We start from the raw sequence: 27,753 nt of genomic DNA, 5'->3' as shown, positions 1-27,753 counted from the left end.
CAAAGGGCAGACCCATGGCGGGCCTACTATTGGCAGTGAAGAAAGCTTCCGGATTTAGGATTGTGAGATTGGTGAATATCTCTCCATATATTCAGGTTTCTGTGGTCAGCTCATCTTCCAAAGACAATCTTCAAGTCCCTCTTCTTTACATCATAAATCTATACTGGAACCATTTGGCAACAGTCGGCACATCTTTTATTGATCAAGTCTCAGCTACTATTGATGACTTGATTAACAAAGAAAATCCGGTGGAGCAAATCATATGTGGTGATCTGAACATTGACTGTATTCAATTGCAAAATCGTGCCAGTGATAACAGGAAATTACGACAAGTCCAGCTAGCAAACCAATGGTGTCTTGAGATGGACTTGTGCGGCCTAACAATGCTGAATACGAACACAACCGGTGACATCCCAGCCCAAGCGACCTGGTGCAGAACTGGACAAAGTTCGATATTGGACTACATATTTGTATCAGAATCTATCCACACAAAGACTCTCAATCTTGAAGTCATCAAAATGGCTCATAGTGATCATGATATGGTGAAGATAAAACTCAACTACCATACCCAACGTGTTCAAGAGTCTTGGCCACATGCTGTCAGAACCGACGCGTGTAGGCTTCATCTACATCTTCAACATGACGAAGTAAATACAATCACTTCAGAGTTTCAATCGACACAGAGTTGTCGAATATGAACACCTGTTGTCCCAATTCAAAGAACATAAAAACATTTGTAAACGCGTGAACTTCAAGCCAAAGCATAAATTTGATCTTGAAATATTACAACGGAAAAGACTGATACGACATGACCTAAGAAAAGCTCAAAAAACACAGAGCGAGAATACTCTTGAGTGCAAAAGACTAATTAGACAAAGTTACAAGAATTGGATAAAGTCGCACAAGATCATTATGCTCCAAAATGACTCAGAACTTATCTTATCGAAAATGGCTAACAAAAACACTGCTGATTTTTGGAGGCTGATAAATAACAGCTTAGCCCCACAAGATGCACTACAGTCAAATTCAGTTGCGGAGACTGAATGGGCGTCGTTCTATAATAACCTCACTGTAGGGATGAAGCAATAGAGGCATGGAAAGCGCCTACATTGACTCACTGGGACATAGTGTTTGAAAGAGACGACATTCTTCAAATGATCAAAGGCGCTAATGCTTCTCGAGCACCGGGGCCGGACGGCCTCACAAATTACACCATTAAGCGACATCCTGAACAATGGGCCGACTTCTGTGTTACACTGTTTGATAGAATATCTAAGTCTTGTACCACTCCGAAATCATGGAAGAGCGCCGTGATTGTTCCAATTTTCAAAAGAGGAGATAGAACTAACCCTAAAAATTATAGACCGATTGCCTTGCTTGACGTGCTTGGGAAAATCTACGCAACTCTTCTGCAACAAAAATTATTTCTCTGGGCCAAAGAATCGAATCACGTAGATCCTAGACAAACAGGTCTTGTAAAGGGGGTAGGCTGTGGAGTGAACCTGTTATTACTAAATCTATTGAAAATGGAAGCTCACAGATCCAACACTAAAGTGTACGTAGCCCCAATTGATCTTTCACATGCTTTCGACAGCATAAATAGAGAACTGCTGTGGAAAAAACTGAGTGCATGGAATTGTCCGCCTTGCCTGCTAGCTGCCACTCGGGAGTTACACTCAAATACCACTATTAAGATCAGACTTGACAGAAAAGGCACATTATCTGCTCCAATTAACACCTTTAAAGGTGTCAAACAGGAATGCCCTTTGGCAGCTATAATTTTCAACTTGTTTATATCGGACATTACTGACATCTTTAATGGTGCAAATGTCTTTCCGGCAAAAATACATAGCACCTATATTAACTATTTGGCATACGCAGATGACCTTATCTTAATTGACCTCACACGTATAGGCCTCCAACGGAAGCTCACGATTCTTGAAACCTATTTAACAACAAATGGGCTGACTATAAACAAACAGAAATGTGAGATATTAATTCTTGAAAATTGAAAAACTGACAAATACCAGAATGAATAGGAATAAATTCAAATGGTATCCTGCCAATGAACAAGTCAGGATTGTGAAAAATACCATCTATTTGGGTATGAAATTCAGTGCAAGTCGAAATGATGCACCATGGGCCGAGGTCACGAAAAGCAAATGTCGTCAGCTGGCATGCCAAGCTAGTCTGATAAACAAAAAATATGGCAAATTTTCACTGAAGCCAACTATCAATTTTTTCCAACAAAAAGCTATCCCGCCCTTATTTACGGCGGAGAGAATGCTTTTGGATGTTCAGGCTTACTATGGAACTCCCTTGAAAATATCTTCTGGACAAAAGTGCTGCGTTTGCCAAAGAGTACTTCAACCGTCTGCATAAGATACGAACTGGATTATATTTCTATGCAGGCCCGAGTATCATGGAATCTGTTGAGCCTGTATAGAAAAACAATGTTATTGGTCGCAGCGCCCCAAATTCGCATTCTACATAAACCGTATTTGGACAAAACGTACACGATTCTTGGAAAATGGAATGCACTCTGCCTCGATGTCTTGAAGCAGTATGACATTACCTTACAAATTCTTACTGACAATCCAGAGCAGGCCAAGAAGAAACTATGGCGAGCCGATTGGATTAACACCTGTGATTTAAGGATGAAAGCAAAACTGATGGTTGATGTACCTGGGGAAGCAAGAGCCTATGACAAGCTGCAAACTTATCTGACTTGTTTTCCTGATCAGCATTCGAGAGCTCTCTACATGCAATTCAGGCTTAACATAATGCCAACTAAGGAACGCTTAGGCACCTGGACGCAATTTGCTGAGATGCCACTAACGTGCAGATTCTGTGGTGCCTTGAAAGAGACATTGAAACACTTGACTCCCCTGCGTTCCTACAACTCAGAAAAACCACCTTCTACCCAATCATTAACAAACAACAAACTTTAACTTTAGAAGATTGGTGAAAAGCTCCGTTTGATAGTTCACACAGATCGTTGATGTGTGCATTGGTGATGTTCCTCCAAGTCTTAAAAGATCGTTTAGACGTGGACAAAAAAATATATATATATGAGTATCTGAGGATTTGATATTGATGGGACAGGGACTTTTTATGGATTGTGATGTATTCTTTTTAAAGGTTTAATTAAACCAATAAAAAAAACAATAAATAAATAAATAATAGAGGAGGTCTCTAGTTCCCCAAGAAACATCCCAGGAACCACCGATCTCCCTATTTGCTAGTGCTTACCTCTGCTAGAAAATAATGGGGCATCATTGTTGTTTGTCAACTTGGCAAATCGAAAGAAAATTGTGTTTGTTATTGGTATAAATGTGCATCCCAGATTGAACACTGGAACGCTCAGTACAGTTGGCCAGCAGACCAAATGAGTAATGCATGAACAAATCAAAAGAATTGTGAGAAGTGGACTGAGAGATTCCTGTAGCCATCTTGGATCGACCCAATCTCCAGCTAAAGTCCCAAGAGACTCCTCTGAGAACATCAATCAGGAAGTAACAGCAACACCAGGGACAAAATCAGAGGGACCAACCACTGGGGGACAAGGCGATAAGGTGATGAAAACATGTGTCAGCACTTCTGAACTCCCTAGGGGCATCCAGTCAGGGGGGTTCCAGTTAAGTGCTGAACAGTGAAGGGTGAAGACCAGTCATTGACCAGGCTTACCTTGCTAATTACTGTACTGTCCCTCCACACTGCATTACTCACCTGTAACGCATTCACTCCTGCTGCCCCTGTTGCTGCCCCTACTCATCTTTCCCTATGCTTTCAGCAATCATGCTACAACTTCCTCCTATTGTAACCCTATAATAAAACTCACATCTTGAAACTCCCACTACTCCATCCCTCTTTCACCTACTTCCAACAAACAAAGCTGAAAAGCGAACCATACCTCCCCTAATTACCCACCTCGGCTTGCTTTCTCCAAGACTCAACTACTCTACTCTTCCTTACCGTATTCCAGTGAACATTGCACTCTGAAATGCTGAGTCTGTATGCAACAGAACATCCTTTATCACCGACTACTTTCACACCAGATCTCCTTCCCTAGACCTTGCTATCACTGAAAACGATTGCCCTCCTGGTTCCACCGAACCAATCTTTGATGAACTCAGGGAACTCCTGGATTCTTTTTCCACTGAACTTCACTTCATGCTCTTAGGTGACTAATATTACCTCTCCAACCACTTCTCACAAATCTGAACTTCAGTCTTTTCTTAGGGACTACGCTCTCCACTCTTATCCATAACCTACCTAAACAGAGGTATGTCTTTGGATCTCTTATTTCTCCCCACTTCTCTCTTAGCCACAAATAATACTGTCACACCATCCCTATATGATCACTCCATTGTTTCCATCACTCTGACCTCTCCTCACCACTTTCCTCACCTATTACTAAAAGGAAATGTAAACCTGCCATTCCTCCCTTTCTCTCTGACCTACAGTTCTCCCTCTCCTCCGTCACACCCAAGGCCTCTTCCACTAACACTGCCTTCTCCAGCTTCCAATCCCTGCTATATGACTCAACCATGGGTCCCCCCATTCATCTCCACACAGACATGCGTTGGCTGCTGCGCAAATTAAGACATACCCATTCGGACTGCACCTCTACCTCTCTGCAATGAAATCTCTGAAGTCCTCTCTTGATAAAAGAAAAATTGAATTCTACCTCACCCTCATTGACTCTCTCTCCAAACATCTGCGCTGGCTACAGAGCACCATAAACTCACTCCTCCTAAACCTATGACTATCAACTCCACTCTCACAGCTAATGATCTAGCTGAATACTTTGCTGCAACCATTTCAACAACAGGAGACTCTCTCCTGATCTTCCTCACACTCCTACATTCTACATTCCGCCTTCTCTACCCAACAGCCTCTATCTGCCACTTTAGTCACACTAATACTGAAGAACACCTATCTCTACTGATGAAGTCTAACCCTTCTTGTGCCCCATCCAACCCTCTTGCTCCTCGTCTAGTCAAACCTATTCCCCTTTAGTGGCCTCTCGCCTCGCTGACCTCTTCAACCTGTCCTTCAACTCTGATTACTTTCCCTCTATTTTCAAAATGGCCACGGTCATCCCTCTCCTAAAAAAGCAAGGGGGTGACCCAAATCTACCGGCTAACGTTCAGCCTGTGTCTCGCCTTGTGCACTACCCTAAAGAGCTTGAAAGGGTTGTGTTCAACCATCTTGCCAATTTCTTAGACATCTACAACAACCTTCAAGACCCCCTACCAGCACGTTTCCGCTCCTGTCACTCCACGGAAACTGCACTTATGAATGTCTCCAACTTCATCGCATCTGTTAAGCACTCCAACCTATCCTCGATTCTAATTCTCCTTGACTTGTCTGATGCTTTTGACATTGTTGATCACTCTGATACCCTGAAAACTCTCTCTTCTTGGGATTCGCGATCGAGTCCTTGCCTGAAGTGAATCCTACCACACACCTCGCCAATTATTTGTCTCCCGGAGCAACAACACCTCTCAACTCACTCCTCTAACTGTTGGTGTTCCACAAGGCTGTATCTTGGGTCCTCTCATCTTTACACTATACACCTCTGCTCTCGGGGAACTAATTTCCTCCTCTAGCGTTTCATACCAGCTCTTTGCAGACGACACTCACATTTTCTTCTCTTTTCCTGAACTCTCCTCTGATCTCTCTATCAGAATTTCCAACTATCTCACTGACATTAAATATTGGATGGCTTTGCACTCTCTGATGTTAAAGTTTACTTCCCTGTCCAATACTCTCCCTCTCATCTCTTCCCCTGCCTATCCAGTTCCCACCGGACACACTCCTCTATTCTTCAGCTAGAAACCTCTGCGTCATCCATGACCCTTCTCACACATTCACTACTTTCATCAACAAAACTGCAACAGCGGCACACCTCAACCTCCAAAATAATAGGGAAATCAGGCATCTTCTTCCTTTAAACACTACCAAGCATCTCTTAATCACTGTATTTTCTAAACTGGACTACTGCACTAGCATCCTCTTTGGTCTCCCCAACTATGCTTTCTGTCCTCTCGAGAAGATAATTAACTTCACTACCAGGGATCTCTCTGAACTCCCTCACTTCACACCTACCTTCCTTGTACCGTCACCAGGCTGAATGGCTAACGATACAAAACAGGGCAGATTTAAATGTCTTCTCCCCATTCACAAATCTATCCACGTTAAGGTACTATCTTATCTATCCAACTCTACAAGCTTCTCGTAATCTCTGCTTTGCCTCTTCGACTACCCTTGTGGCACCTCCCCCTTCCTGTGCTTCCTCTCGCTTCCACTCTTTCGCTCTTCTTGCTCCACTCGCATGGAATTCTCTTCCCCCAGACAGCGACAAAGAGTTCACATGGATTTGTTCAAAACCAAACTAAAAGCCTACCTCCTCGCCTTTGAGTTACCCTCTTAACTTACCGCTTATCTGCCTTCTAGTCAACATTATTCCCCTTGCCTCTAATGTGCCTCTGTCCCTCACTTTCTCTGCCTCCACTCTAGCACTTCACCCATCATTGTCCCACATCCCTAACTCCACTGGCATTACCACCTACCTGCACTTGAACATTTCTAATGTTGATTGTCCTTAATCTATGTAGGTCCACCCATGTATTGTCCCCGGTGACTGTTCCATGTACTCCCCTCCATCACCTAGTCAGAACGTCACTCAAACTCACTGTAAGCAGCTGACTGCTTCCCATCAAATCTGATTTCTTATGTACTGTGCGTTGTTTTGTGATCAAAAGAGCATTGCTCCTCCCTGTATATTAAATACAATAAAATACAACAAAAAAAAGTGATTATACGTTTTTTTGTGATCAAAAGAGCATTGTTTCTCCCTGTATATTATATTAAATAAAATACTAAAAATAAAAAGTGATGCAAAAAAAAATGAAAGAAAAATCACAGAGGCGGCCTGGCCTGCACATGAATCTTTGGCCTCAAATACTTTCGGATTGGCACACTTTTCAGTACAGTTCAATAAATGGTGGAACTCGCAGACAGTGAAAAGGGAGGAAGCCAGATGTAAAACGACAAAAAAAACATTGGCAAAGCCAACAGTTTTGTCTTTTCTCTCCACTGGTATAATGATACGACCTGACCATAAGATGGGAACAGCTCGCAAATAGCACTAATACCTGGGCACCAGTGCCTAGCAAATGCCTATGTAATGCCTATGCAAGAGCCAAAACTGTTGGCTTTGCCAATGCATGTTTTTAACAGGAATTCAGTGCAAGGAACAGTTGCAAGGACCCACATAAGAACACTAGGGTGGAGATCTGCACAGTATAAAAGCCAACCAACATAACATAATATACTGCTTGTAAGGCAAGCGGATGAAGGCACACTTAGTTGAGACAATTGTATTACATATGACGCTGGTTTAGCTAGTTTACAGCTGAAATTAAGTCATTACCTTTCAGAAGACTGCTGAGAAAATACAGAACTAGACTCAGATACCACAGGGAGATGTGTTATGGGCAAAAGGAGATGGGAATGGCCATAGGGACTAGCATGGCCATGGGCAGTCAACAGGTGAGTAAATAACCAAACATCCACAGGCTGTTCGCCCCGTCTCACTCAGCCCCCGCCTCTCTCTCCCATCTTCTTTTACCATGACAATAATTTCTGCTTATAAGCAGCACTTTCATTGCCACCTATTAGCCAAAACGTAAAATAAAGTAAGGGAGGGAAGCAACAACTATACAGTACATCAAGTGCTGTCTGTTCCACACCGTGAAAAACATGTGTGTGAGATTGTTCGACATAATGAAAAGATGCAGTGATGTAGGAAGAACTACCAACTAGGACATTTCCATACCTAGCTTAACAAGTACGCCTCCTCCGTTAAGTTGCAGTAATTGAAAATGTAGAGAAAACAGGAATGGGCAAACTTCATTCAGCGTCTCCTTACCTCGGTCTAGTGAAGCTTTGTTGAGGACGAGAGCGTCTTCAATATCATAGCCACTGTAGCTCATTACTGCCACCGTTGCATTCTGCCCCGCTGGCAGTTTTTCGAATTCTATCAGTTCTATGGTTCTCGTTTTAACCATGGGCTTCTGTGGGTAGGCTAGTAGATACATTAGGGTATCAATCCGGTTCCTCTGGTTATAACCAATAGTACCTGGCCGAAAGAAGAGATGCATGTATAAGTATAGACTATGGCACAAATCTGATGAAAGCCACCAGTGTCACTGTGACCCATCTGCAGTTTGCCACTTAAAAAAGACATCAATCAGACATATGTACATGTAGAAGCTATTGTGTTGTTCTTTGTCTGAACCGCCCCCAAAACATAATATAAAATAAAAGGCTAATGCATTCCTTCCTGATATGCAGCCCTTCACAGGTATGATGCAAAGACAGAAACTGTATGGAAGTCGGCAGAGTATTCCCGTGTTGACGATGAAAACTGTTGAAATTGTACTCATTGTAGCCAATCCAATCACCGCAAAAGAAATGCATATAGCTGCACTTTCTTCTCTAACAAGGCGATGAAACACAAATACCTGTACTTACCTGTAAAATGACAGACTCTGAAACATGCCTAACAGGGAGTACTCTCTCCGAGACAAATGGTACCTTTCGGGTACCCGACATCAGGAGTCCCAATTACTCTTAAGGAAGAGCAAACAAACACGGAGCCACACCCTCATGCAGGCAAGTGATTAAGCCTGGCTGGGAGAAAATCAGGTTACAAACCAGAAAGAACAGAAAGAATTACAGGCCGCTACAACATGTGGCAAAAAGTAGGTTTTCTTCCAATAATTCATGAATGCTTTTTTTACTAGCCAACAATGAAAAATCATTTTGTCAACTAGTACACATAGATCAACAAAACAGGGCAGATACGGTTTTTATTACTAAAGGTGTACAGGATTGACCCACATAAACAAAGTCTTAATTAAATTGAGTTGTCAGGGTGGTTCTTTTCCTTGTGGGGTAGTGCTCTGGGAAAACGTATGCAAAGCAAACGTCTCTTGTGAAAGTAAAGTGTTCCAGCAAAAGTTCTGGCCGTACTCTGGATGTCCAGGACCTGTATGTCCGCAGCAAATTCACACAATGCTTGGGAGCTCAGAAGTCCCAGGTTTTCATGGGTTCCAGCACCCTTTCTTCCACAGTTCTTGGGGCCTTCTTTGCTTAGCTCTTCATCACATGTATTTGCCCTATATTTGAAAACAGTGGAAGAATTCAGCAAGAGTGACAGTGATTGGCAGGCCTTCCAAAATAGACTGGTGGGAGAAGGCTGCCGTAAAGTTAGGACAGGGTTTGCATTACGTCCCTCACTTCCTCCCTCTCTGCCAGAGTTTGAATTCTTCCCCCCTATGTCAGGGTTCGACTTCTTTGGCCACCTGCTCCAATCTCTCTTCCCTCCCCAGCCCCTTGCCTCGAGTTTCATCCTCGCCCTTTGTTATTTGTCTGCTTGTGTGTACCCTTTTTAGCTTACGATTCACTACCTCGGTCTTACAATTCTCTGCTTTGGTCTAGTAATCCTCTCCTAGCTCTTTAACAGTCCTCCGTTTCTCCAATGACCTCCTCCTTCATATTCTGGAGGATACACAACAGTCTTACTCACTTCTTCCTTTAACCTCCTTTTCGGTCTTCCAGTGTTTGATACTGCCCTGGTCCGGACGTCACATGAGATGATCTTCCCGGTTTCCATGGCAGTTATCAAGGCGCCTCGGGGAAAGAGGACTCAAAGAAAATGGCGTTTCAAGTTGAACTCTTGGTGCGGTAGCAATGGGTGCCTGAACAAGTGATCCGCGTCGGACACGCAAAGCCAAGCTGTTACGTTAAAGTACGAGTCGCGGAATGTGGAAGCGCAGCGTTTCTGTTTTACTGATTGTTTTGTTGATATGGATTTTTTTTACCTTGGCCTGATTTCGTGAACTGGTTTTCTGGATTTTCCTCTGGTTTTAGGCTATCTTTGGTGTACTTGGATTCACTGGTTTTTGACTTGATACCAACTTTGGATTCCCCATGATTTTGGTTTGCTCAGATTGTCCGGGCATGGCTGGTGCCATTCGCTGGAACTTTCCACTGGTTGTAACTCTGTAACTTGGTATTGAGAGAACTAGTTACTGTAGAACCACATCCTATTGGAGGTCCTTCATTCATTGCTTGCATCCTCGTGCTGTGCGGGTCAGGCCCATCAGACTGCATCGTTTTCTTTTTCCCGTTTATCTCTTGGAAACGGGTCTCCTATCTATCTACTATGATAAAAGGCATTACTGAACTCTATCACTTGTAGGTTTCCCATTTCAGTTTTGTTGATTAAAATAGGTGTTGGGAAGAAGGAGCGATTACAAAGGGGAGGATGTGCTTAATCCAATATTACGTCTGGTTCTCTCTTGCAGTTTTGGGTGAGTACTGATGTGGTATTCCTAATCCTTTTAACCGGACTCCTTCTCATACTTGTATCCTTGAAAATGTTTGTGTGGGCATTTCTGGGGCAGTTTACATAACACAGAGGCTCTTTCAATTCCTTCAATTTTTCCTCTGCTTCACTTTCCTCCATCGCCTGTTCTTTTCTTATCCATCATTCATCAATGATTTCTTTCAACAGCTATTTATTCCCCTCCCCTTCGCCCCCTGGGGCCCCCTCTCTCACAACACTTAAGATAGTCTAAACCTATTTCAATTCTACTGACTTCTTCGCCCCTTTGTGCACTTTCCTCATAACCACAACTGTTCTACACTTCTCTCCGTTATCTTCTTTCTGGACATTCCTTTCCACAGCCTCATGGGTCCTCCTTCTCCCAGCATACTGAGGCTCTTAACTCACCACCTTTTGGGTGTGCCTTTACTCAGACCCTAAAGCCCTTCATGCAGCCTCTAGTCTCTGCCTTACCCCAGCCTTCTAGGTCTTTCCTCCAGTGGCCTGTCCCTTCCTCTACCCAACTACAGGGGCTCTGTTGCACTCTGCCTCCTGCTTCTTGGCAGGTTTCTTCTCTTCCTCTCTCCAGCCAGCACCAAAGCAGGTCTTCCTTCCACCCTGCACCAGCATCTAACTGAACCCTTGAGGTTTTGCCCCTCTATCCAGCCTCTGTCTGATAGAATAGGGATCAGGTGTAGTGGTTTTGCATGGGGAACTTGGGAATCTTATAGTTCTCTAGGCATGGAAAGATCTGGCCCACAGTTTAGAGAACCACGTCTGCCATATTGGAGTTCCCAGCTCACTCTTCTTCCTTAAGCTGCAGGCAGGCTGTCTTGCAGTTATCGGTCTGGTTTAGGTTCCTCTCTTGGCTTACAAGGATTTGGGAGCAGCTTCAGCACCTGCACAAGGGGAGCTCCATGGGAACGCCACTACTCGATTTTCTTAAAGGGGACAGAGTATTACCATTATCCTATGCCGAAGTGTCTATTGTGCGACCCCACCAACCACTAGCCCGACTAAACAGGGCACTTTGTCACAATTCGTTTTACTTTATTGTTTCTGCATATGTTTGTGAGTTTAGTCTGTAAGCCTTATCTGCCTGACTGCCCCCCTACTCTTCGCCTCACCATGGTCCCTTTTTTCTTTTCACTCCACACAACACAGTGTGGTTGCCACCCTGGGTGGTGTCACACTTCAGCTTTACATCAACAAGGCTTGGGACTTTCAGACCTTTGAGGTGGTGACGTGTGCAGTAACAAAGACCAATAATATCACAGAACATATATGACATGAAGATGAAGGGAGAAGAGAGAAGGTAAAATAAAGGACATAGAAGGAAAGAAAGCATTATTAAACAAATTATACAAATGTTTTGCAAATGTTGAACAGAGAAGGATGATAAAAGTGAGCTAGCCTTTTGTGTAAGCCCAAAATGCGCCTACTGAAACTAAACCGATAACATTTAATTCCTTGATGTTTGTGAACCCATACCAAGCTAAGCTGACCCCAGCAGTTGTCATACAGTAGGATTTGATGCAACTTGTGTGTAGGGTCTTATTGAGAGCGGCTTTTGCCATTTTCAAGGCCTCTCAGTGCTTCGGAACTGCAAGAGATGGGTTCAGAAAGGAAGGTGGAAGAAGGACAGCATTGAGGGGCTAAGCGTCTAGATGTTTCTGGAGGTGCAGTGCCCAGTGATAAACTAGAACAGACATATTTGGTATCCAGTCTGAGTTTGTGAGGAGACCCAGTCGAGTTTCTGCATGCGTGTCGTTTTTCGGTTTGTGGTCAAGGGTATTTGGTGTGGAGCGTTTTAATGTTAAGGTGGTGTGGAGAAATGTGGCGCCTGTTAGACTAGGAAGGTGAAGGTGTGTGACTCCCTGCACACCCCCAAAATACACGTACCACACTCGCACAAGGCCTCTCGCATGTGAAACTCTCCGCGTACCCCAGTAATACACGTACCACGCTCGCACAAGGCCTATCGCGTGTGAAACTCCCCGCGTACCCCAGTAATAGACGTACCACACTCGCACAAGGCCTGTCACGTGTGTAACTCCCCACGCACCCCCAAAATACACGTACCATGCTTGCACAAGGCCTATCGAATGAGAGACTCCCCGCGTACCCCAGTAATAGACATACCACGCTCGCACAAGGCCTATCGCGTGTGAAACTCCCTGCGTACCCCAGTAATACACGTACCACACTCGCACAAGACCTGTCGCATGTGTAACTCCCCACGCACCCCCAAAATACACCCAGCCACCCCACCCCATCCACCCTGGGCATGCCCCACAGGCAGCCCACTCACCCTCCCCATACCCCGCAGGCAGCCCATCCACCCTGGCCATGCCCCACAGGCAGCCCACATCACAGGGGCTACTTTTTCTACGCAATTTACCTGGCGCGAGCGGGGTACGCGTATTCCGTGGGGTGCGTTAGTACATTTTCACACGTTTTGGCTGCCCAGAGCGGGGTACGCTAGTATTTTCACACGATTACAGTGTAGCGGCCCTGCAAACTGCTCCAGGGTTAGCACAGGCCTTTGCGCTGCATTAACCATTTCAATGGCTTTTCCTTGTGCAAGAGGTGTTCTTGGGGGGCGTAACTAGCGCTGCGGGATGTTCACTGCGCCAGCGCTCAAAATGGCTTAGTTATTCCATGAAAACGTGGTGCGCTCGAATGCTGTTTAGCGCACACGGCTGGCGCACGCAGGTGCATGCTCCCTCTCTGCGCTGCTCGTGTGCGCTGCCTCTGCGCTGAAATCTATGAATTATCCCCTTAGTTGGTTGATAGTATTGGCTTCGGGGAAGCAATGCCACAGGGTGCCTTCCATCTGCCCCGTCCACATATTTTATAGTTTTTTGCTTGGAACAAACTCATAAAATCTGCCATTTTCAGTCACGCAATGTTCAGTAATTCTGCTGCCAGGAAGGAAATATAAAAGGAACTACATACATCTGGCCCATCCTTTAGTTACCCTAAATACCAGATCACTGACCCCTGAGGTTGGAATAGGAATGCTGTCTACACTAAGCACAATCCTTTGCTAGTTATAGATTAGGCAAAGTATTTTGCGGTTAAATCCCGATGAACGTGGAGCCAGTGACGAACCAAAACGTATCCGGACGCCACAAGCTTTTTGCTGCACTTTCCTTCACAAGCAGCTCCCAAGAAACACGGATTACTGATCAGGCAGGGCAGCCACCAATTATAGTAGTCAACAATGCAATGCTATTTTTATCTGATCTTTTTTATAAACTGAAAACAGGTGCTACTTAAAACGGGCGGAGTGGTAAAGAGATGAGCAGGCAGCATTGTCAAACATTGCAATATCCCCAAGCTGACTTTGCTGAGGGTAGCCAAACGATGGAAACTCGTGCAAAGAAAGTCTTATTGGTACCTGGCAAACATACGATTTGCATTTGTACAAAAGATAAATGTTTCACTTCAGAGCACAATGGGGGGTCCTTTGCTGATTAACAAATAAAACGGAAGGGCAACAAGTAATTAAAAAAGGCTCTGTACGAAGCCTTTCCAAATGTGCTCCTCTGAAGGCTTTCAGTTGCAACATGGGATCTGGGCTCACATTATGTACACAATGCACGTGCAGTTCTAAGTTTCACCAGTACAAAGCCAACTGCTGGAATACGTATGTGCTAGAGGGCAATAGCAGGCCAACATTGCACTGTATCACTTCACATGTTAAGGAAAACTGGCACAGGTGTCCGGTTAGCTGGACGAGTTCTCCAAGTTGGGATCTGTAGAGCGACAATTGCCAGAAAGAAGCACCAACTAGTAGCAAACTGAAATCCAAAGCAAAAACGAACGCGTACATCATTGTGATGCCAATTTTACATACGATATACGCCTTCGCATTCAACATTACAAATGTTGAAATATTTACATGTTGTTAACCATATCCAGTTTTGAAACGATGTGCACACAGACACATTTCCCGCCAAAAGCAGCACAACGTTATGTATTTACTTTTTTACCAGACATTTTTAAATTGATTAACCGATGATATTTTCCTTTCAAATACATGGAAACGGGAACCAATACATTGCAATGAAACGACTTCTACGAAAGCGTGAACTTGTATAGAGAAGCACGTCTTGGGCACCTCCCTTCATGCTTTAAATTAGATGCAAGCTTCATTTTGACATTGAAAGCAGACTACTTGGGGTTCAGTGAAAGGCAGGGCTGTGTCAGGTGCCAACTCTCGAATTGGCCTGTTGTGGTGTCGCAGTTTATTCTCTGTAGTCAGGTGTTTCGGAAAGGCGACGGGACAAAGGGTTTTTATTGCTTAAGCGCCATTCGCGGGCTTTTGTCTGGCCAGGCATCGGTGGCAACGTCAGAGCACACTGTATCCAGGGAGCTAAATGCGCGAGACCCCGGGTCAGAGCAGCTGAATACACCGACCTCACAGAACACAGACAATGACTTGCAAACGGCACCCGCAACAAAACAAGGAAAAGCGGCCTTCCACACACAGAGCACTACAAAAGGACACTACGGACGCTGCGCTGGCTCGGTGTCTGCACACACTCAGCCTGCTTAAGTGCGTGTGGTAACCGGTCAGACGATTTCTGGCCGGTAGCATCGAAAAACGGCCACTTTATCAAAACCAAGCGTGCTCTATTCAGACAGTGAGAAACTAGTTCATAGTGCGTCCAAAAGAATGCTATTTGTATTTATTATTTATATAGCGCTTTCAGCCAAAGCGCTTTACATTATAACAGAATACATAGAACATTATAACCAAGAAGCAATTTACAATGAATCAAACCAATAAAAGCAGTAAGCAGAGCAATTCATTAGTGAGGGGGGAGGGGAGAGGAGAGGAGAGGTGGGGAAGGGGAGGAGGAAGGGATATGAGGGTGAAGTGAGGGAGGATAGGGAAGGGGGGAAGGAGGAGAGGATGATAGGGGGATTCGAGGGAAGGGGAGAGGATAAGAGGAGGGGAAGGTTTCAAGGCGAGGAATGGAGAACAAGAGATTTCAGGGAAGTGCGAAAGGAGGAAAAGGTAGGTGTGGAGCGGATCGAGAGAGGTAAGGAGTTCCAGTGGAGGGGGGCTAGGAGCTGAAAGGTGCAGAAACGGGAGGAGGCACATGGGGAAAGGGGAGCAGTGAGAAGGAAGTGGTCGGCTGAACGGAGGGGGCGGGAGGGATTATAGAAAGAGTGGCGAGAGGAGAGATAAGGGGGAGCCAGCTCATGGAGAGATTTAAAGACTAGACAGAGGAAATGAAATTTAAGTTGGGAGTGAAAGGGAAGCCAGCCAAGAGAGGAGAGTGAAGAGGAAATGGAGTCATGCGGGACAAGGAGACAGAGGGTACGGATAGCTGAGTGGTATATAGATTTGAGGGGAGCAAGATGAGAAGCTGGTAGCCCAAAGAGTAGGGAGGAGCAGTAGAAGAGGTGAAAGAAGATAAGGGAGGAGATTAGAAGTTTTGTTGCATGGAAGGTGAGAGAGGAACGGGCCTTGCGAATATTGAAGAGGTGGTAGCGACAGGTGCGAGAGATAAGAGAAATATGGTGGGCAAAGGAGAGGGAAGAGTCAAAGTGAATGCCTAGATTGCGAGCGTGGGCAGTGATAGGAAGATTGGAGAGGGAAAGTGAATGAAAGGTGGAGGAGAAGGAGGGGGAAGAGTATTGGAGGGAAAGAACAGGACTTCGATCTTATCAGTATTGAGAGAAAGAAAACGGGATGACATCCAGTTTTTAATGACAGTAAGACAGGAAGAGAGTTTAAGATGGAGATCAGAAGAGAAGGAAGAGAAAAAGGAAGAGTTGGGTGTCATCAGCATAGAAATGGTGAGAGATACCGAATGAAGAGATAACAGGGGCAAGGAGAGAGGTGTAGAGAGAGAATAGGAAAGGGCCAAGAACCGAACCTTGGGGTGCACCCTATTCCGAGGGGAGGGGAGGCGAGGCGAGAAACGGCCGCCCCAGGAGACAGCGAATGAGCGGGAGGAGAGGTAGGAGGAGAGCCAGTTAAGAACAGAGCCTTTGAAACCAAAGGAAGACAGAGTATTGAGAAGTAGGGGGTGATCAACAGTATCGAAAACAGCAGATAGGTCAAGGAGGATAAGGACAGAGGATTGCTTAGAGCATCGAGCGGAAAGAAAGGAGTTAAGGATATAAGTGAGGGCAGTTTCGGGAGAGTGTTTAGGTCTGAAGCCAGATTGAGAGGGGGGTAGGAGAGAGAGATTAGTGACAAAGGCTGAGAGCTGGGAGTAAGCAAGGCGTTCAAGAAGTTTAGAGAGGAATGGGAGAAGAGAGATTGGACGGAAGTTAGAGGTAAGAAGGGGATCAGCAGAAGGTTTCTTCAGGATAGGGATGATGGTGGCATGCTTAAATGCAGAGGGGAAGGTGGCCAGGGAAGGCAGGAGTTGAAGAAGGAAGTTAAGTAAGGAATAAGAAGAGGGTAGATCTTGGGGATAAGAAGGGTGGGGAGAGGATCAGAAGGGGCAGACGTAGGATGGGCTTTGGACAGGAGGAGAGAGACTTCAGAATGGGAGACAGGCGAGAAGCAGACATGCATGTTAAGAGGGAACGGGGGGAGTAGGAAGAGCAGTTAATTTTTTGACGAAGAGAAAAAATCTTGGAGAAGTAGTTTTCAAAGTCAGAAGGAGAAAGGGTAGAAGATGCAGCCGGGTCAGGAGTAGGTGGGGAAAGAAGGCGAGAGAGGGTTTGGAAAATACTGCAAGGGTGAGGGGTTTGAGTGTGGAGAAGGTTAGAGTAGTATGAACGTTTAGCAGAGGCAAGGCATGAGTCATAAAGAGAATGGTAGGAGAAGTAAGAGCTTTGGTTGGATGGTGAGGGAAATTTGACCCAGAGTCGCTCAAGACGACGCATGGAGAGAAGTTGAGGAGAGAGCCAAGGTTGAGAGGGTTTACTGGTAGGACGGAAAGAGGAGAGGGGGTAGAGTAAGTCAAGAGTGGAGGAGATAGAGGAGGAGAGAGTGGATAGTGCTTCACTGAGCAGAAGGGAAGAGAAATCAGGGAGTGAGGGAAGAGAGGAAGAACAAGTGTCGAAAAAGAGAGAGGGATTAAAGTCGCAAAGGTCCCGCCAAGAAAAGATAGTAGGGGAGGGTAAAGGGGAAGGTGAAAGGGGACAGGAAGTAAGGGAGGAGGAGAGTAGAGCATGGTCAGAGAGATAGATAGGTAGTGTAGAGACAGTAGAAGAGGGGTAGGTTAAGTTGAAGATAAGGTCAAGAGTGGAGCGAGAAGAGTGGGTGGGAGAGGAAGGGAGAGGAGATAGGAGTCAAGGATAGAGAAGAGGGGCGAGGAGTGAGGAGGGCTAGGGATGTGCAGATTAAAGTCGCCTAGTACAGTTAGAGGAGAGGGGGAGGGGGAAATAAGAGAGAGGAGGTGGTCAAGGTCGTCGAAGAATGAGGAAAGGGGGCCAGGAGGCCGATAGATGATTAGAAAGGAGATAGGGTGAGGGGGAAGAAAAGGATTTGTAAAGATATTCAAAGGAAGGGAAAGTAGGAAGGGGGGTGAGGAGGCAGAGGAAAGATGTTTAGGGTGCAAGAGAAGGCCTATGCCGCCGCCACGACTAGAAGGGCGAGAGATGTGAGTGAAGGATGAAGAGGAGGTGGTGAGGGAAGCAGGGACAGTAGAGTTGTGAAGGGGGATCCAGGTTTCAGTTAGACATAGGAAATGAAGCTTGAGACGAAAGAAATTGTCCAGGACGGCAGCGGTCTTTTTGCAGAGGGATCTGGCGTTCCAGAGAGCAATATTGATGAGGTTGGAGGGATGGACAATAGGGGGGTAGATGAGGTTAGGACGGTGAGGGGGGGGTAGGTGTGGGGTGGGAGGCGTGGGGAAGGATATGGAGGAGGGGAATGGACATGAGGAAGAGGGAGATGGAGAGTAGGAGAGGAAGGGGCTAGGGGAGAGAGGGGAAGGGAGTGATGAGTACGGGGAGGGAGGAGTTTGGTAATATGCATAAGAAAGGGGAGGGGAGTGGTTTGAGGAAAAATTGAATAAAAAAAGGGGGAAGGGTGAGAGCAGGAGCTTAAGAAGGCACAGCAGAGATTTTAGGGGGAGAAAGTGGGCTAGGCAAATGAGGATTCAGTGGGAAGTGCAGTCGTTTTGGGTTGTGGCTTAGGGCGTTAGGTAAGCAGGGGCACTGGCAAGTTCCAGAGGCACTGCCAAGTTCCAGAGGCTTGGAGTCTTGGGTTGTGGCTTAGAGCGTTAGATGTGCGGGGGCACTGGGAGGTTCCAGAGGCATTGCCAAGTTCCAGAGGCACTGCAAAGTTCCAGAAGCGTTGAGGAGGAAGCAAGAGGAGAGGTCCTCAATGCCAGCAGAAGGATCCGATGAGGAATGACTCGCAGAGCTGCAGCAGCCACTCGACTATGGTGGAGTCATGCAAGAGGAGGAAAAGGCGGGAGGAAGTCCTCGATGTTGTCGGGAGAGCACGATGGAGACAAGGAAATGGGGAGGATGATGTGGTCGAAAAGGACCGCTGGAGTGGGCAGCCAGGAAGGCAGCAGAGAGCCGTCAAGTAGGGGCAGCATTGGATGACACACAGTGAACGTGGAAGGGGTGTCTGGGAGATGCAGGCAGAGGCTCTGTTTACAGGGTCAGCTGGGTGCTGCAGTCGCTAGCAGTCGGAAGACCAGAGAGTGGACCAGACTAGGTGGGAGAGGCCCTGCTCGCCAGCAGTTGAAGGGTCCTTAAGGCCAGAGCCTGAGGCCGAGAGCCGCCGGCAAAGGCACTGTGTCACACAGAGGAGTGAAGCCGGAGACGACTGCAAAGGCCCCGCTCCCCGTGAGCAGCAATGGTGGGCTGGGGAGAGCTGCAGTCAGGGGCCCTACGCCTCACCTGAAGGATGCAGGAGCAGTGGGCAGAGGGCAGAGGCTCCTCGCCCCGTGAGCAGTAAAGGCGGGCTAGGGAGAGTTGCTGCCAGAGGCCCCACGCCTCATCCGATGGACGCAGGTGCTGGATACTGAGGCCCCGCTCCGCGTGAAGGTAAGTTGGAGAGGGCCACTGTCAGAGGCCCCGCGCATCGTCTGATGGATACTGGGGTAGTTTGTAGAGACCCCGCTCCCCGTAATCAGTGTTGTCGGGTTGGAGAGAGAGCTGCAGTCAGAGGCCCTGCGCCTCACCTGAAGAGGGCAGGAGCAGTGGACAGAGGCTCCCGTGAGCAGCAGTGGCGGGCTGGGGAGAGTTGCTGCCAGAGGCCCTGCGCCTTTTCTGATGGATACTGGTGCTAAATGTTGAGGCCCGCTCCTCGAGATGTCGGGCTGGGGAGGGCCACTGTCAGAGGCCCCACGCTTTACCTGGTGGGGGCAGGAGCAGAAGGCAGGGGCTCTGCACCAGAGAGCAGCGATGGAGGGCTGGGGGGGTTGCAATGGACGCAGGGGCAGAATGGAGAGGCCCGGCTCCCTGTGTACAGCGATGGCAGGCTGGGGGGAGTTGCTGCTGGAGGCCCTGCGCAACATCCAATGGACGTGGGGGCAGAATGGAGAGGCCCGGCTCCCTGTGAGCAGCGATGGTGGGCTGGAAGAGCCGTTGCTTGAGGATCCGCGACTCGCACCGGAGAGAGCAGGGAGAGGAGTCCAGCTCCAGATAAAGACCGCACGGCCTGCAGAGGTCTGGCGAGTCCGCGTAAGAGGAGGAGGGAAGAGGTCAGGTGCAGGAGGAGCCGTTGGCGTTGTAATGTCCCAGAGCCGGCAAAAAGGTCCGACTCTTGGAGAAACCCGGACCAGGGGTTCCCCAGCGATCGAGGAGCAGGTACGCCAGGCAAGGTAAAAAAGAATTGCTGTAAAACTGTCTTTATTTTAGTTTGAAGCAGCCTGAAGTGAGGAGCGCTGTTTCAGGCAACCAGCTTCTGCGCCCCCCTGATGATTTATGCACTATTTGCAGGTGTCATTCGTCCAAATTGATAGCTCATGGACCCAAGTGATCCTCATCTCCGACAGTGAGCACGACTGCACCTCAAGTTAGAATCTCTCTGCGACTCATCAGCCGCTGCACCTTCTGGGGGCGATACAAGGAGTACATTGCACTGGTCCATAACAGTTACTAGTGCAACGCTGTAAAATCCGACATGGCACACACGACCACATCAGCAGGCCAACGGCAAGACAATACAAACATTGACCTAAAACAGCATATAACAAATGTGGGCAGTCCAACGGTGCAGAGTTAAAACCAGAACTGGAAAAGCATCTCCCGAATGGGATAGGGCATGTTGGCATGTATGGAATAACAATACAAAGAACACATGTTTAAATATGGTGATGGAGTGTGCGTTTTTTTTTATCCACAGTGTTTAATAGGTTCTACAATTGGCATTCTGGCTCTCATTGAAAAATACAGAGAATTAAAAATGACTATTACAGCACGCACACAATTATGTACTGTACTAATTTAGGCCAGGAATAATTAAGAAATTCAGTGACAATAAACAAGCTTGACAAATACAAGATAATCATGAACAAATAATTGCTTGCATTTTTAAAGAAAGCAATCAAAACCTTATTTTTGGAGCAGTTTCTCTCATCATAGCACCATTAGTCAAAGTACTACACATAATCATCATCATCTTTTCCACAGCTGCGTTTGGCATTCTCACACGTTGACATCCACAAACAAATATTTGAACTGCCATCTGCTGTTGGCCAGCCCCATCAAGGGGTGACCGAGTGGTGGAATTGTTTGCTAGCCACTGGAAGCTGCTGCGGCAAACCCTGGAGGCAGAGCCAAACCCTTGGGGGCAGATCTCTTTCCACTGCAGGGGCCTCCCTCTGGAACAGCCTTCCTACCTCCCTGAAACTTGAGGAGAACCACCTCCGGTTCCGGAAGCACCTCAAAACCTTCCTCTTTGCCTCCGCTTTCTCTCCCCCTCTCCCCTGCTAATACTACTGAAACTGCACTGAATCTGCAACTGGGCCATTCACCGTTCTCGGCCCAGCCACTCTCCCCTGCACTGCCTCCACGGCAACCCCTGCACTACGGGACTGTGTCTGTATCCATACAGCCCCCCTTCCCAGCACTTGTCTGCACTTACCTCGCACTTGCCACCAGCTGGCCCTTGTTATTTATCCTGTATGCTGTATGCTTATAACCCTGTACTGCACTTTCCCCTCTCCCTTTCCCCCATGCACTTTTCCCTTCCCCTCTACCCTTGCACTTGCGCGATCTGAATGACACCTGGCCTAGTAAGATCGTTGTCTGTCTCCCCTTGTTCCCCCCCCCCCGCCTCGTCGCGCCTTGAAACACTTGTGTATAGGCGCGTTACAAATGCCTTATCATATCATATCATATCATAACCCCAGGTTCTTCCAATGCTGTCTAGTAACCAGGAATGGGCCAAATATTCAACACACTTTCAAATCAGTAAACCAAAATAAAGATTGTCAAGTTACTGTAGTGTGTTCATGTACACACAATGTGTACTCCAAAACAATTCTGAATTGCTGACCGGGAGAGGGTTCAAAATATGGACTTGCTCCGCTGTTGCCAAATCCACTCATCGCCTCCATAGCATCCATTCTAAGGTGAAAGATGCACATTTTGATTTTCTTTGTTTAATGCTTTTAAACTTTTTTTCATCGGTCCCTTCTCGATTGTTCGTTCAGGCTTCAGACATCGACACATCCACACTGGCAATTCAGTCTGGTTGGGACTTCTTCAACCTACACTCTCGCTCCCCTCAAGACACTCTTCCGGATGAGGGTCAGGGCCCCGAAGTTCAATTGCATCACCTGCATCTTAATACAATGCCACTGGCTTCCTTTAGGTGATAGGATATTGTTTGAAGTGGTTTATTTGGCCATTCACAATCACTTCCCCAGCCACTCCGCCGGCAAATTAGTGATTTCTCGTGATTCTTGGGGGTCTTTACAATCAAGAGATCAGGCACTCGGAGGTCCCCAGGTTTCAGCGTCAATCAACAAAAACAATTGTTCTCTGGGTCCGCTGTAACCAGTTGGGCACTATTTCCCCATGTATTCGCCAGGCCCAGGATTTGCTTCAGTTTTGAGAGCTCTTGAAACGTGGTTCTAGGACAAAGTATTTTACAAAAGTTTTGAAACGTTCTGTATTCCTTGCTTTGTTTTGGACTTATGGTTTTCTGTTACATAATGTTTTTTTTTGCTGTAATACTGGATGTTACCTTGTTTTAGATGTGAATTGTTCTTTTATGTGTTTAATTGTATGGCGTCTGAAGCACCTCGGAGCGATGTTCGTGCCAAATAAGGCATTAAATTAATGAATATGGAAAATTGCACTATGTACAACCTGTCACTGCGCAGAAAATTAAATAAAGCATACTTGGAAACCATATTCTTCATCATAGCTATCCGTTGACAATGTGTTCTTGTAGATGTGGATTGCCCAGCCTAGAATTAAAAGAGATTGGCAAATTAGAACAGCCTTCAAACTAGCTTTGTAGGAGAAACAGAAAAGTGGTAATTACTGCTGCTGTTCTGCTTGTAATATGATATGGTATTTATAACGTGCCTATACACAAGTATTTCAAGGTGCGACACTTTAAGCACTTTACAAGTGGTGTCTAACTAACTTAACGACCTGTTGTAGCAGAACTCACTGCGAGACCATTGGCATTCTTCATTAGGTCAATTGCTCAGCCCAAAGCAACAGACAGGTTTTCCATGTGGGATTTGCAACACCAGTTCACCCAACGAACACAGCAGATTGTGTAATGCTGCCCCAACTCACCTCCACACCTGGGACTGCCCTATATTCCAAAAGAATTCCCATCCACCCAACTACCAATCTTAACCCCTCTAACACAGCTGAATGGCAACCAGGCATTTTCTATAGAATATATGCAATGGTTCATAAGGAGCTTACTTAAGCTTAACATTTAACATGGCAGTGTCTCCACCTCAAAAGTGAACTCCTACAACCAATTTTGTCGACAACACATTTATGTCATGATTATACCTATTCCAGCAATAATGCTTACTGTAAGCAAATTTCCGAACCGTGGATGTGCTTTGTATACAGCTGCTATGTATCTGCTGTGGATTGCCAAACCACTAGCAGTACCACAGCCATTGGTTACTAGATCCATAATCAATGGTAGCCTACCATTGTATGATGGTTTTATACACAGTCAGCGTAACCCCATTCCACAAATGTTTACGAGAACTCATGATAGTGCAAGGAATGCATGGTATCAAACAGTGAAGACAGACACAAGTGATCAAAGTTCAAGGGTGTTAATTTAACTTCAATGGGTTGGTTGAACACCTATCAAAGCCTACATCTAAGGATGGGAGCAAGCTATGACCCTCAAATTATAATAAAGCAGCCCTAGTGGAGTCTTTGTCAAAATTAAAGGGCCTACACTAATAAACCTATTGCCAATCCTTACTTCTAAATACAAATGGTGTGGACAATGTATGCAAAAAGAAAAGTGTTCAAGAAATAATATGTCAGGATAGTTGAGCATTTGGCTTCCCTTGTCCACGTTTTCAGCACAGGGCAAGGCGGCATGGTTGAGCTTCGCACACACTCTGGCTTATCTGCCACAAGGATACAGTTCAAAACATAGGCATCAGGGACATCTGCCAAAGAGTCTCTTATTGCAGAGGGCCTGTCGTAATAAAGAAGCACCAAAGTTCCTTTCTCATCAGGATTTTCACATTCACAAGTTCTCGTTAACTCAGTGTTCACAATTGGTCTCCCTCGATCGGGCTCTGACCATGGATCTCCCTCCTTCGGGCTCAGACTGCTTTAACACAATGCTCACAACCTCCTTCGGGCTCAGACGCCTTTAGCACAATGTTCACAATTGGTCTCCCTCATTCGGGCTCAGACCGTGTAATCTCACTTTCTACGTTTTCCTCTTTGTATAAAAAAACAAAGACTTTCGAATGTGCTATGGTTTCGCTTAAACCATCGCAGGACCACTTCGATTACCTTCAATTCTCATACTTTCTATCTTCTACTTTCTTTTCTGCCACTTCTTGGCTGGATACCTTACAGAGACCTTTGTTTGAGCACCCTCGCGTTGCCGGGCCACTCTGTCATTGGTACTGTATCCTCACATCTTTCATCACACGCGTTAGCAATCTTCATTCTTGCACTCTTTATACAATGTAGCCGGTTGCAACCTTGACTTCAACACAGACCAGTCTTGCATCAGTCTCCCCAACTCACCGACTGTGTTGATCTCTCTGGTGCTGCTTTGATCTTGGAGAAAAGGACGGTACCACAGTGGCTGCTGTTCCTCCCCGACCCAATCAGCAGTGCAGGAGGGCCTCGGGTATATCCGACAGACAATACAGAATTCTTCAGTCTGGTTTCCTGGCCTTACGCTTTCTAATCTGAAGGGTTCTGGAAAGTAACGATTTCTCGCCAGAAAGGTCAAGGGTATCTCCCTACTTTTTCACCCTTCTTGGTTTGCCGTCTTTCTTCCCTAGTTCAGCTGCCATCTGGAAAACACTGTTCCTTCGTGTGCTTTGCCATGCTCAGAGTGTGCTCTTGTGCTCCACCTTTTATCTGCGTGGGGAAGTTTAATGGAAGTCAGGTGTAGTGGTTACCAGTAATTGCCTGACCTTGACTGACCATAGTAGTGGGACATGTCAGGTACAATGCTTGGGTGTGAGTCTGTTTTCTCCCAGAGTGGGCTGTCTGTGTGAAAGTGTTTGTGAAGGTAAAGGGGGACGGGGGAGTTCCTAAACATCCTACCGGGTAGGATGTGGTAAAGGTGTTACAGGGAGGGGGATACCGCATCTCACTATCATGTGTCCCACTCCCCGAAGACCCCTCACCCTGGTGATCCTCCTGCACTGGTCCACTCCCAGGGTAGGCTCCAAAGGCCCTGGCCACCCAAGAGAGAGACCCCCGGGGACTAGCAGGTGAGACACCTTCTGGTTTCTTACAATAGGTAGATTACAGAAAGAAATAGCCAACACATCCTAGCCAATTTAGAGTTGCCCTTCCCCCAGCTGGATCAATCTCATTGGGTACTGGCTCATATTACGATTATTCATCCAGCCACCCACCCACCCACTCCAGACTGAACCAAAAGACCAGGACCAGTGAAGCACCACATTTAGCTCAATACAGCGTTCTGGCAAGGACACACCATTTGGTGAGTTGATTAATAAACCTCTTATTCATCCCCTTTCTGGATTACTTCAGCACACCCGCAGGCCACTCATCTGGTATAGCCACCGCTCTCCCTCAGTGCTTCTGTGACGGAGGACATTACAATGTTATGGCTGGTTTTTCCTTCAGCACTTACTTTATGGTGCTTTCTCACAAAAAATGCATGCAGAGTATACCCACAGTTTGCCCAGGGAAGGAGACGTTGGGAACTCAAGATAACGGATGGATTGCGCTTTTCACCAGCAACATCCTATTTCCCATTGACAACCTCCATTTGTATCAGAGCTTAAACTCTGGTTTGCCATCTCTGACTCAAATATACCTTTTTAATAAAGAGAACCTCGAAGCCCCTGCATAAAGAAACAGTACAAAGATAAGTCAAACCAAACAAATCTTCGTGCCAATACTCGATTAAATCTGTCCAGCAAGATGCAGAGGAAGAGTGTTCATTATTAGGCAGTGAAATAGATCATGTCGTTTAATGAAGAGACCCTAACCACGGAAAAGGAACTTTATCTAACAGGGCTCTGTGAAATAATACTCACCCGATACGTTAAACATTCAATGGGCCTCATTACAAGTTTGCCAGTCCGGAAACAAGGTTGCGAGTAAGCTCACTGGCATTCTTGTTTCCGGACTGGCAAACTAGGAGTTTGCCTGCTGAGGCTGCTGCGCCTGACAGGTCTGACCCTGCCGGGCGCAGCTGCCACAGAAGGCAGACACTTCACGGAAACGCTGGCTCCGTTAGCAACGGTGCCGGCGCTTCCGAGAGTCCCCACTCCCATAGACTCCTATGGGACTCTATGGGAATGATGACTAATATTTTAGTGGCACCTGACTTCCTGGGCCGCTGGCATTGTAATGTCACAGTGGCACCGGGAAGTTAGGCGGCAGTTAAATAGTACGAGTCCGGCTGCAACCTGCCGGTAGCACCGGCAGGGTTACCGCCTGACTCGTAATGAGGCCCAATGTTTTTTGTCTTTAGACACAGGCCTCATCACGAGTTGGGAAGTAGGTCTTAAATGCGTCAGTAACGCTATTAGTGCCGCATTTAAGGGTTGGCCCAATCATGAGTTGAGCGGAAAGTGGAACTTTTACCTTTCCCCCTTCCCGCCCGTTTTCGGCGCTATTAGCACAGCGCTAATTGCGCCACCGCTGATAGCATCACACCAAACCTTAGGGTAAAATGGCCCCAATGGGGTTTTACTGCCTTACCGCTTCTCATTATCCGGAGCAAATAGCGCTGGGCCAAGTAGTGTTAACGCAATTTGCGCTGCCAATATCCCGGTGCAAATACCGCCAACTTCGTGATGAGGCCCACAGTCTGTGTACAAATTTCAACTGTAGCTTCCAAAACTGCCCCATAAACGTAAGCCAATTCTCCACCAACAAATTAAATATGCTGTTGGCAAAGAAACTTCAGTTACTAGATATGAAAGGTCTATTTCCTGCTGGGGCTGAGGACTGATGTTACCTGGCTCCTCTGGCAGTGCTCAAGTGACCATATCCCTATCCCCAATTACATGGTCATTGCACACTCTCACGCCTCTTAGCGCTAGAGTGTACTACATTAAAAAGGTGGACCTCATGACAGGTTTTCCCCTAGCAGAGTGTAGCGGAGGCGGGTTTGGAGGACAGGGTGGCTTGTCTCCACTCTCTGCATGCTACAGAGTCAAGACACTGTACACACTCGGATCATAGCAGGGCCTGCTGAAGATGTGTCTGGGGTGGTGTGGGCCCATTTCAACATGTTTGAGGCCCCTGCCCTTGCCCGACAGCTCGAAAAACAGTTTGTGGCACCCATGGGGTGTTTATATAATAATTTAGTAAAAAGAATACAGAAAGCACCATCAATCTTACATGGTCTACTTTTTTTTTTATTCATCGAGTATATAATAATAATGATGTGTTATAGACATAGCGCCTTATTACAGAGCAATATCACCCAGCCGAAATTGGTTCTCATTTATTGACCTCGGAAGGTTGAAAGGCTGAGTTGGCCTTGCCGGGATTCGAACCTGCGACCTGCAGATCACAGCCAGATCGCAGCAGCGGGCGCTCAACACGCTGAGCTATCTTACCAGCACCATATATACAGTGATTATTTAAAATACTAAACAGGGACTTCAAAGAGGACTCTATAGGTAACAAGAAAATGTGTGTCAGTGTGTCAATTTCTCCAGGTAGATAGCCCAGTGACTTATGGAGACTCACTTCCCTGCAATCACAGGCTAAATTCCCAGCAGTGC

The 27,753-nt window shown here is 46.5% G+C and overlaps 1 protein-coding gene across 1 annotated transcript in view; it reads right to left on the bottom strand.

Annotated features, from left to right (window-relative positions):
* The window catches only part of POLR3B (RNA polymerase III subunit B), a 1,940,302-nt gene that overhangs the window by 444,414 nt on the left and 1,468,135 nt on the right, over positions 1–27,753 (bottom strand). The window contains exon 20 of the mRNA XM_069628254.1: positions 7,940–8,149. Coding sequence (XP_069484355.1) covers positions 7,940–8,149 — 210 coding nt within the window. The remainder of the gene's footprint in view (positions 1–7,939; positions 8,150–27,753) is intronic.

The sequence above is a fragment of the Ambystoma mexicanum genome, chromosome 12, assembly GCF_040938575.1.
Source record: "Ambystoma mexicanum isolate Mex_15411 chromosome 12, UKY_AmexF1_1, whole genome shotgun sequence".
Classification (NCBI taxonomy): domain Eukaryota; kingdom Metazoa; phylum Chordata; class Amphibia; order Caudata; family Ambystomatidae; genus Ambystoma; species Ambystoma mexicanum.
Note: the sequence above shows the minus strand (reverse complement) of the source record. Positions and strands in the feature narration are given on the sequence as shown.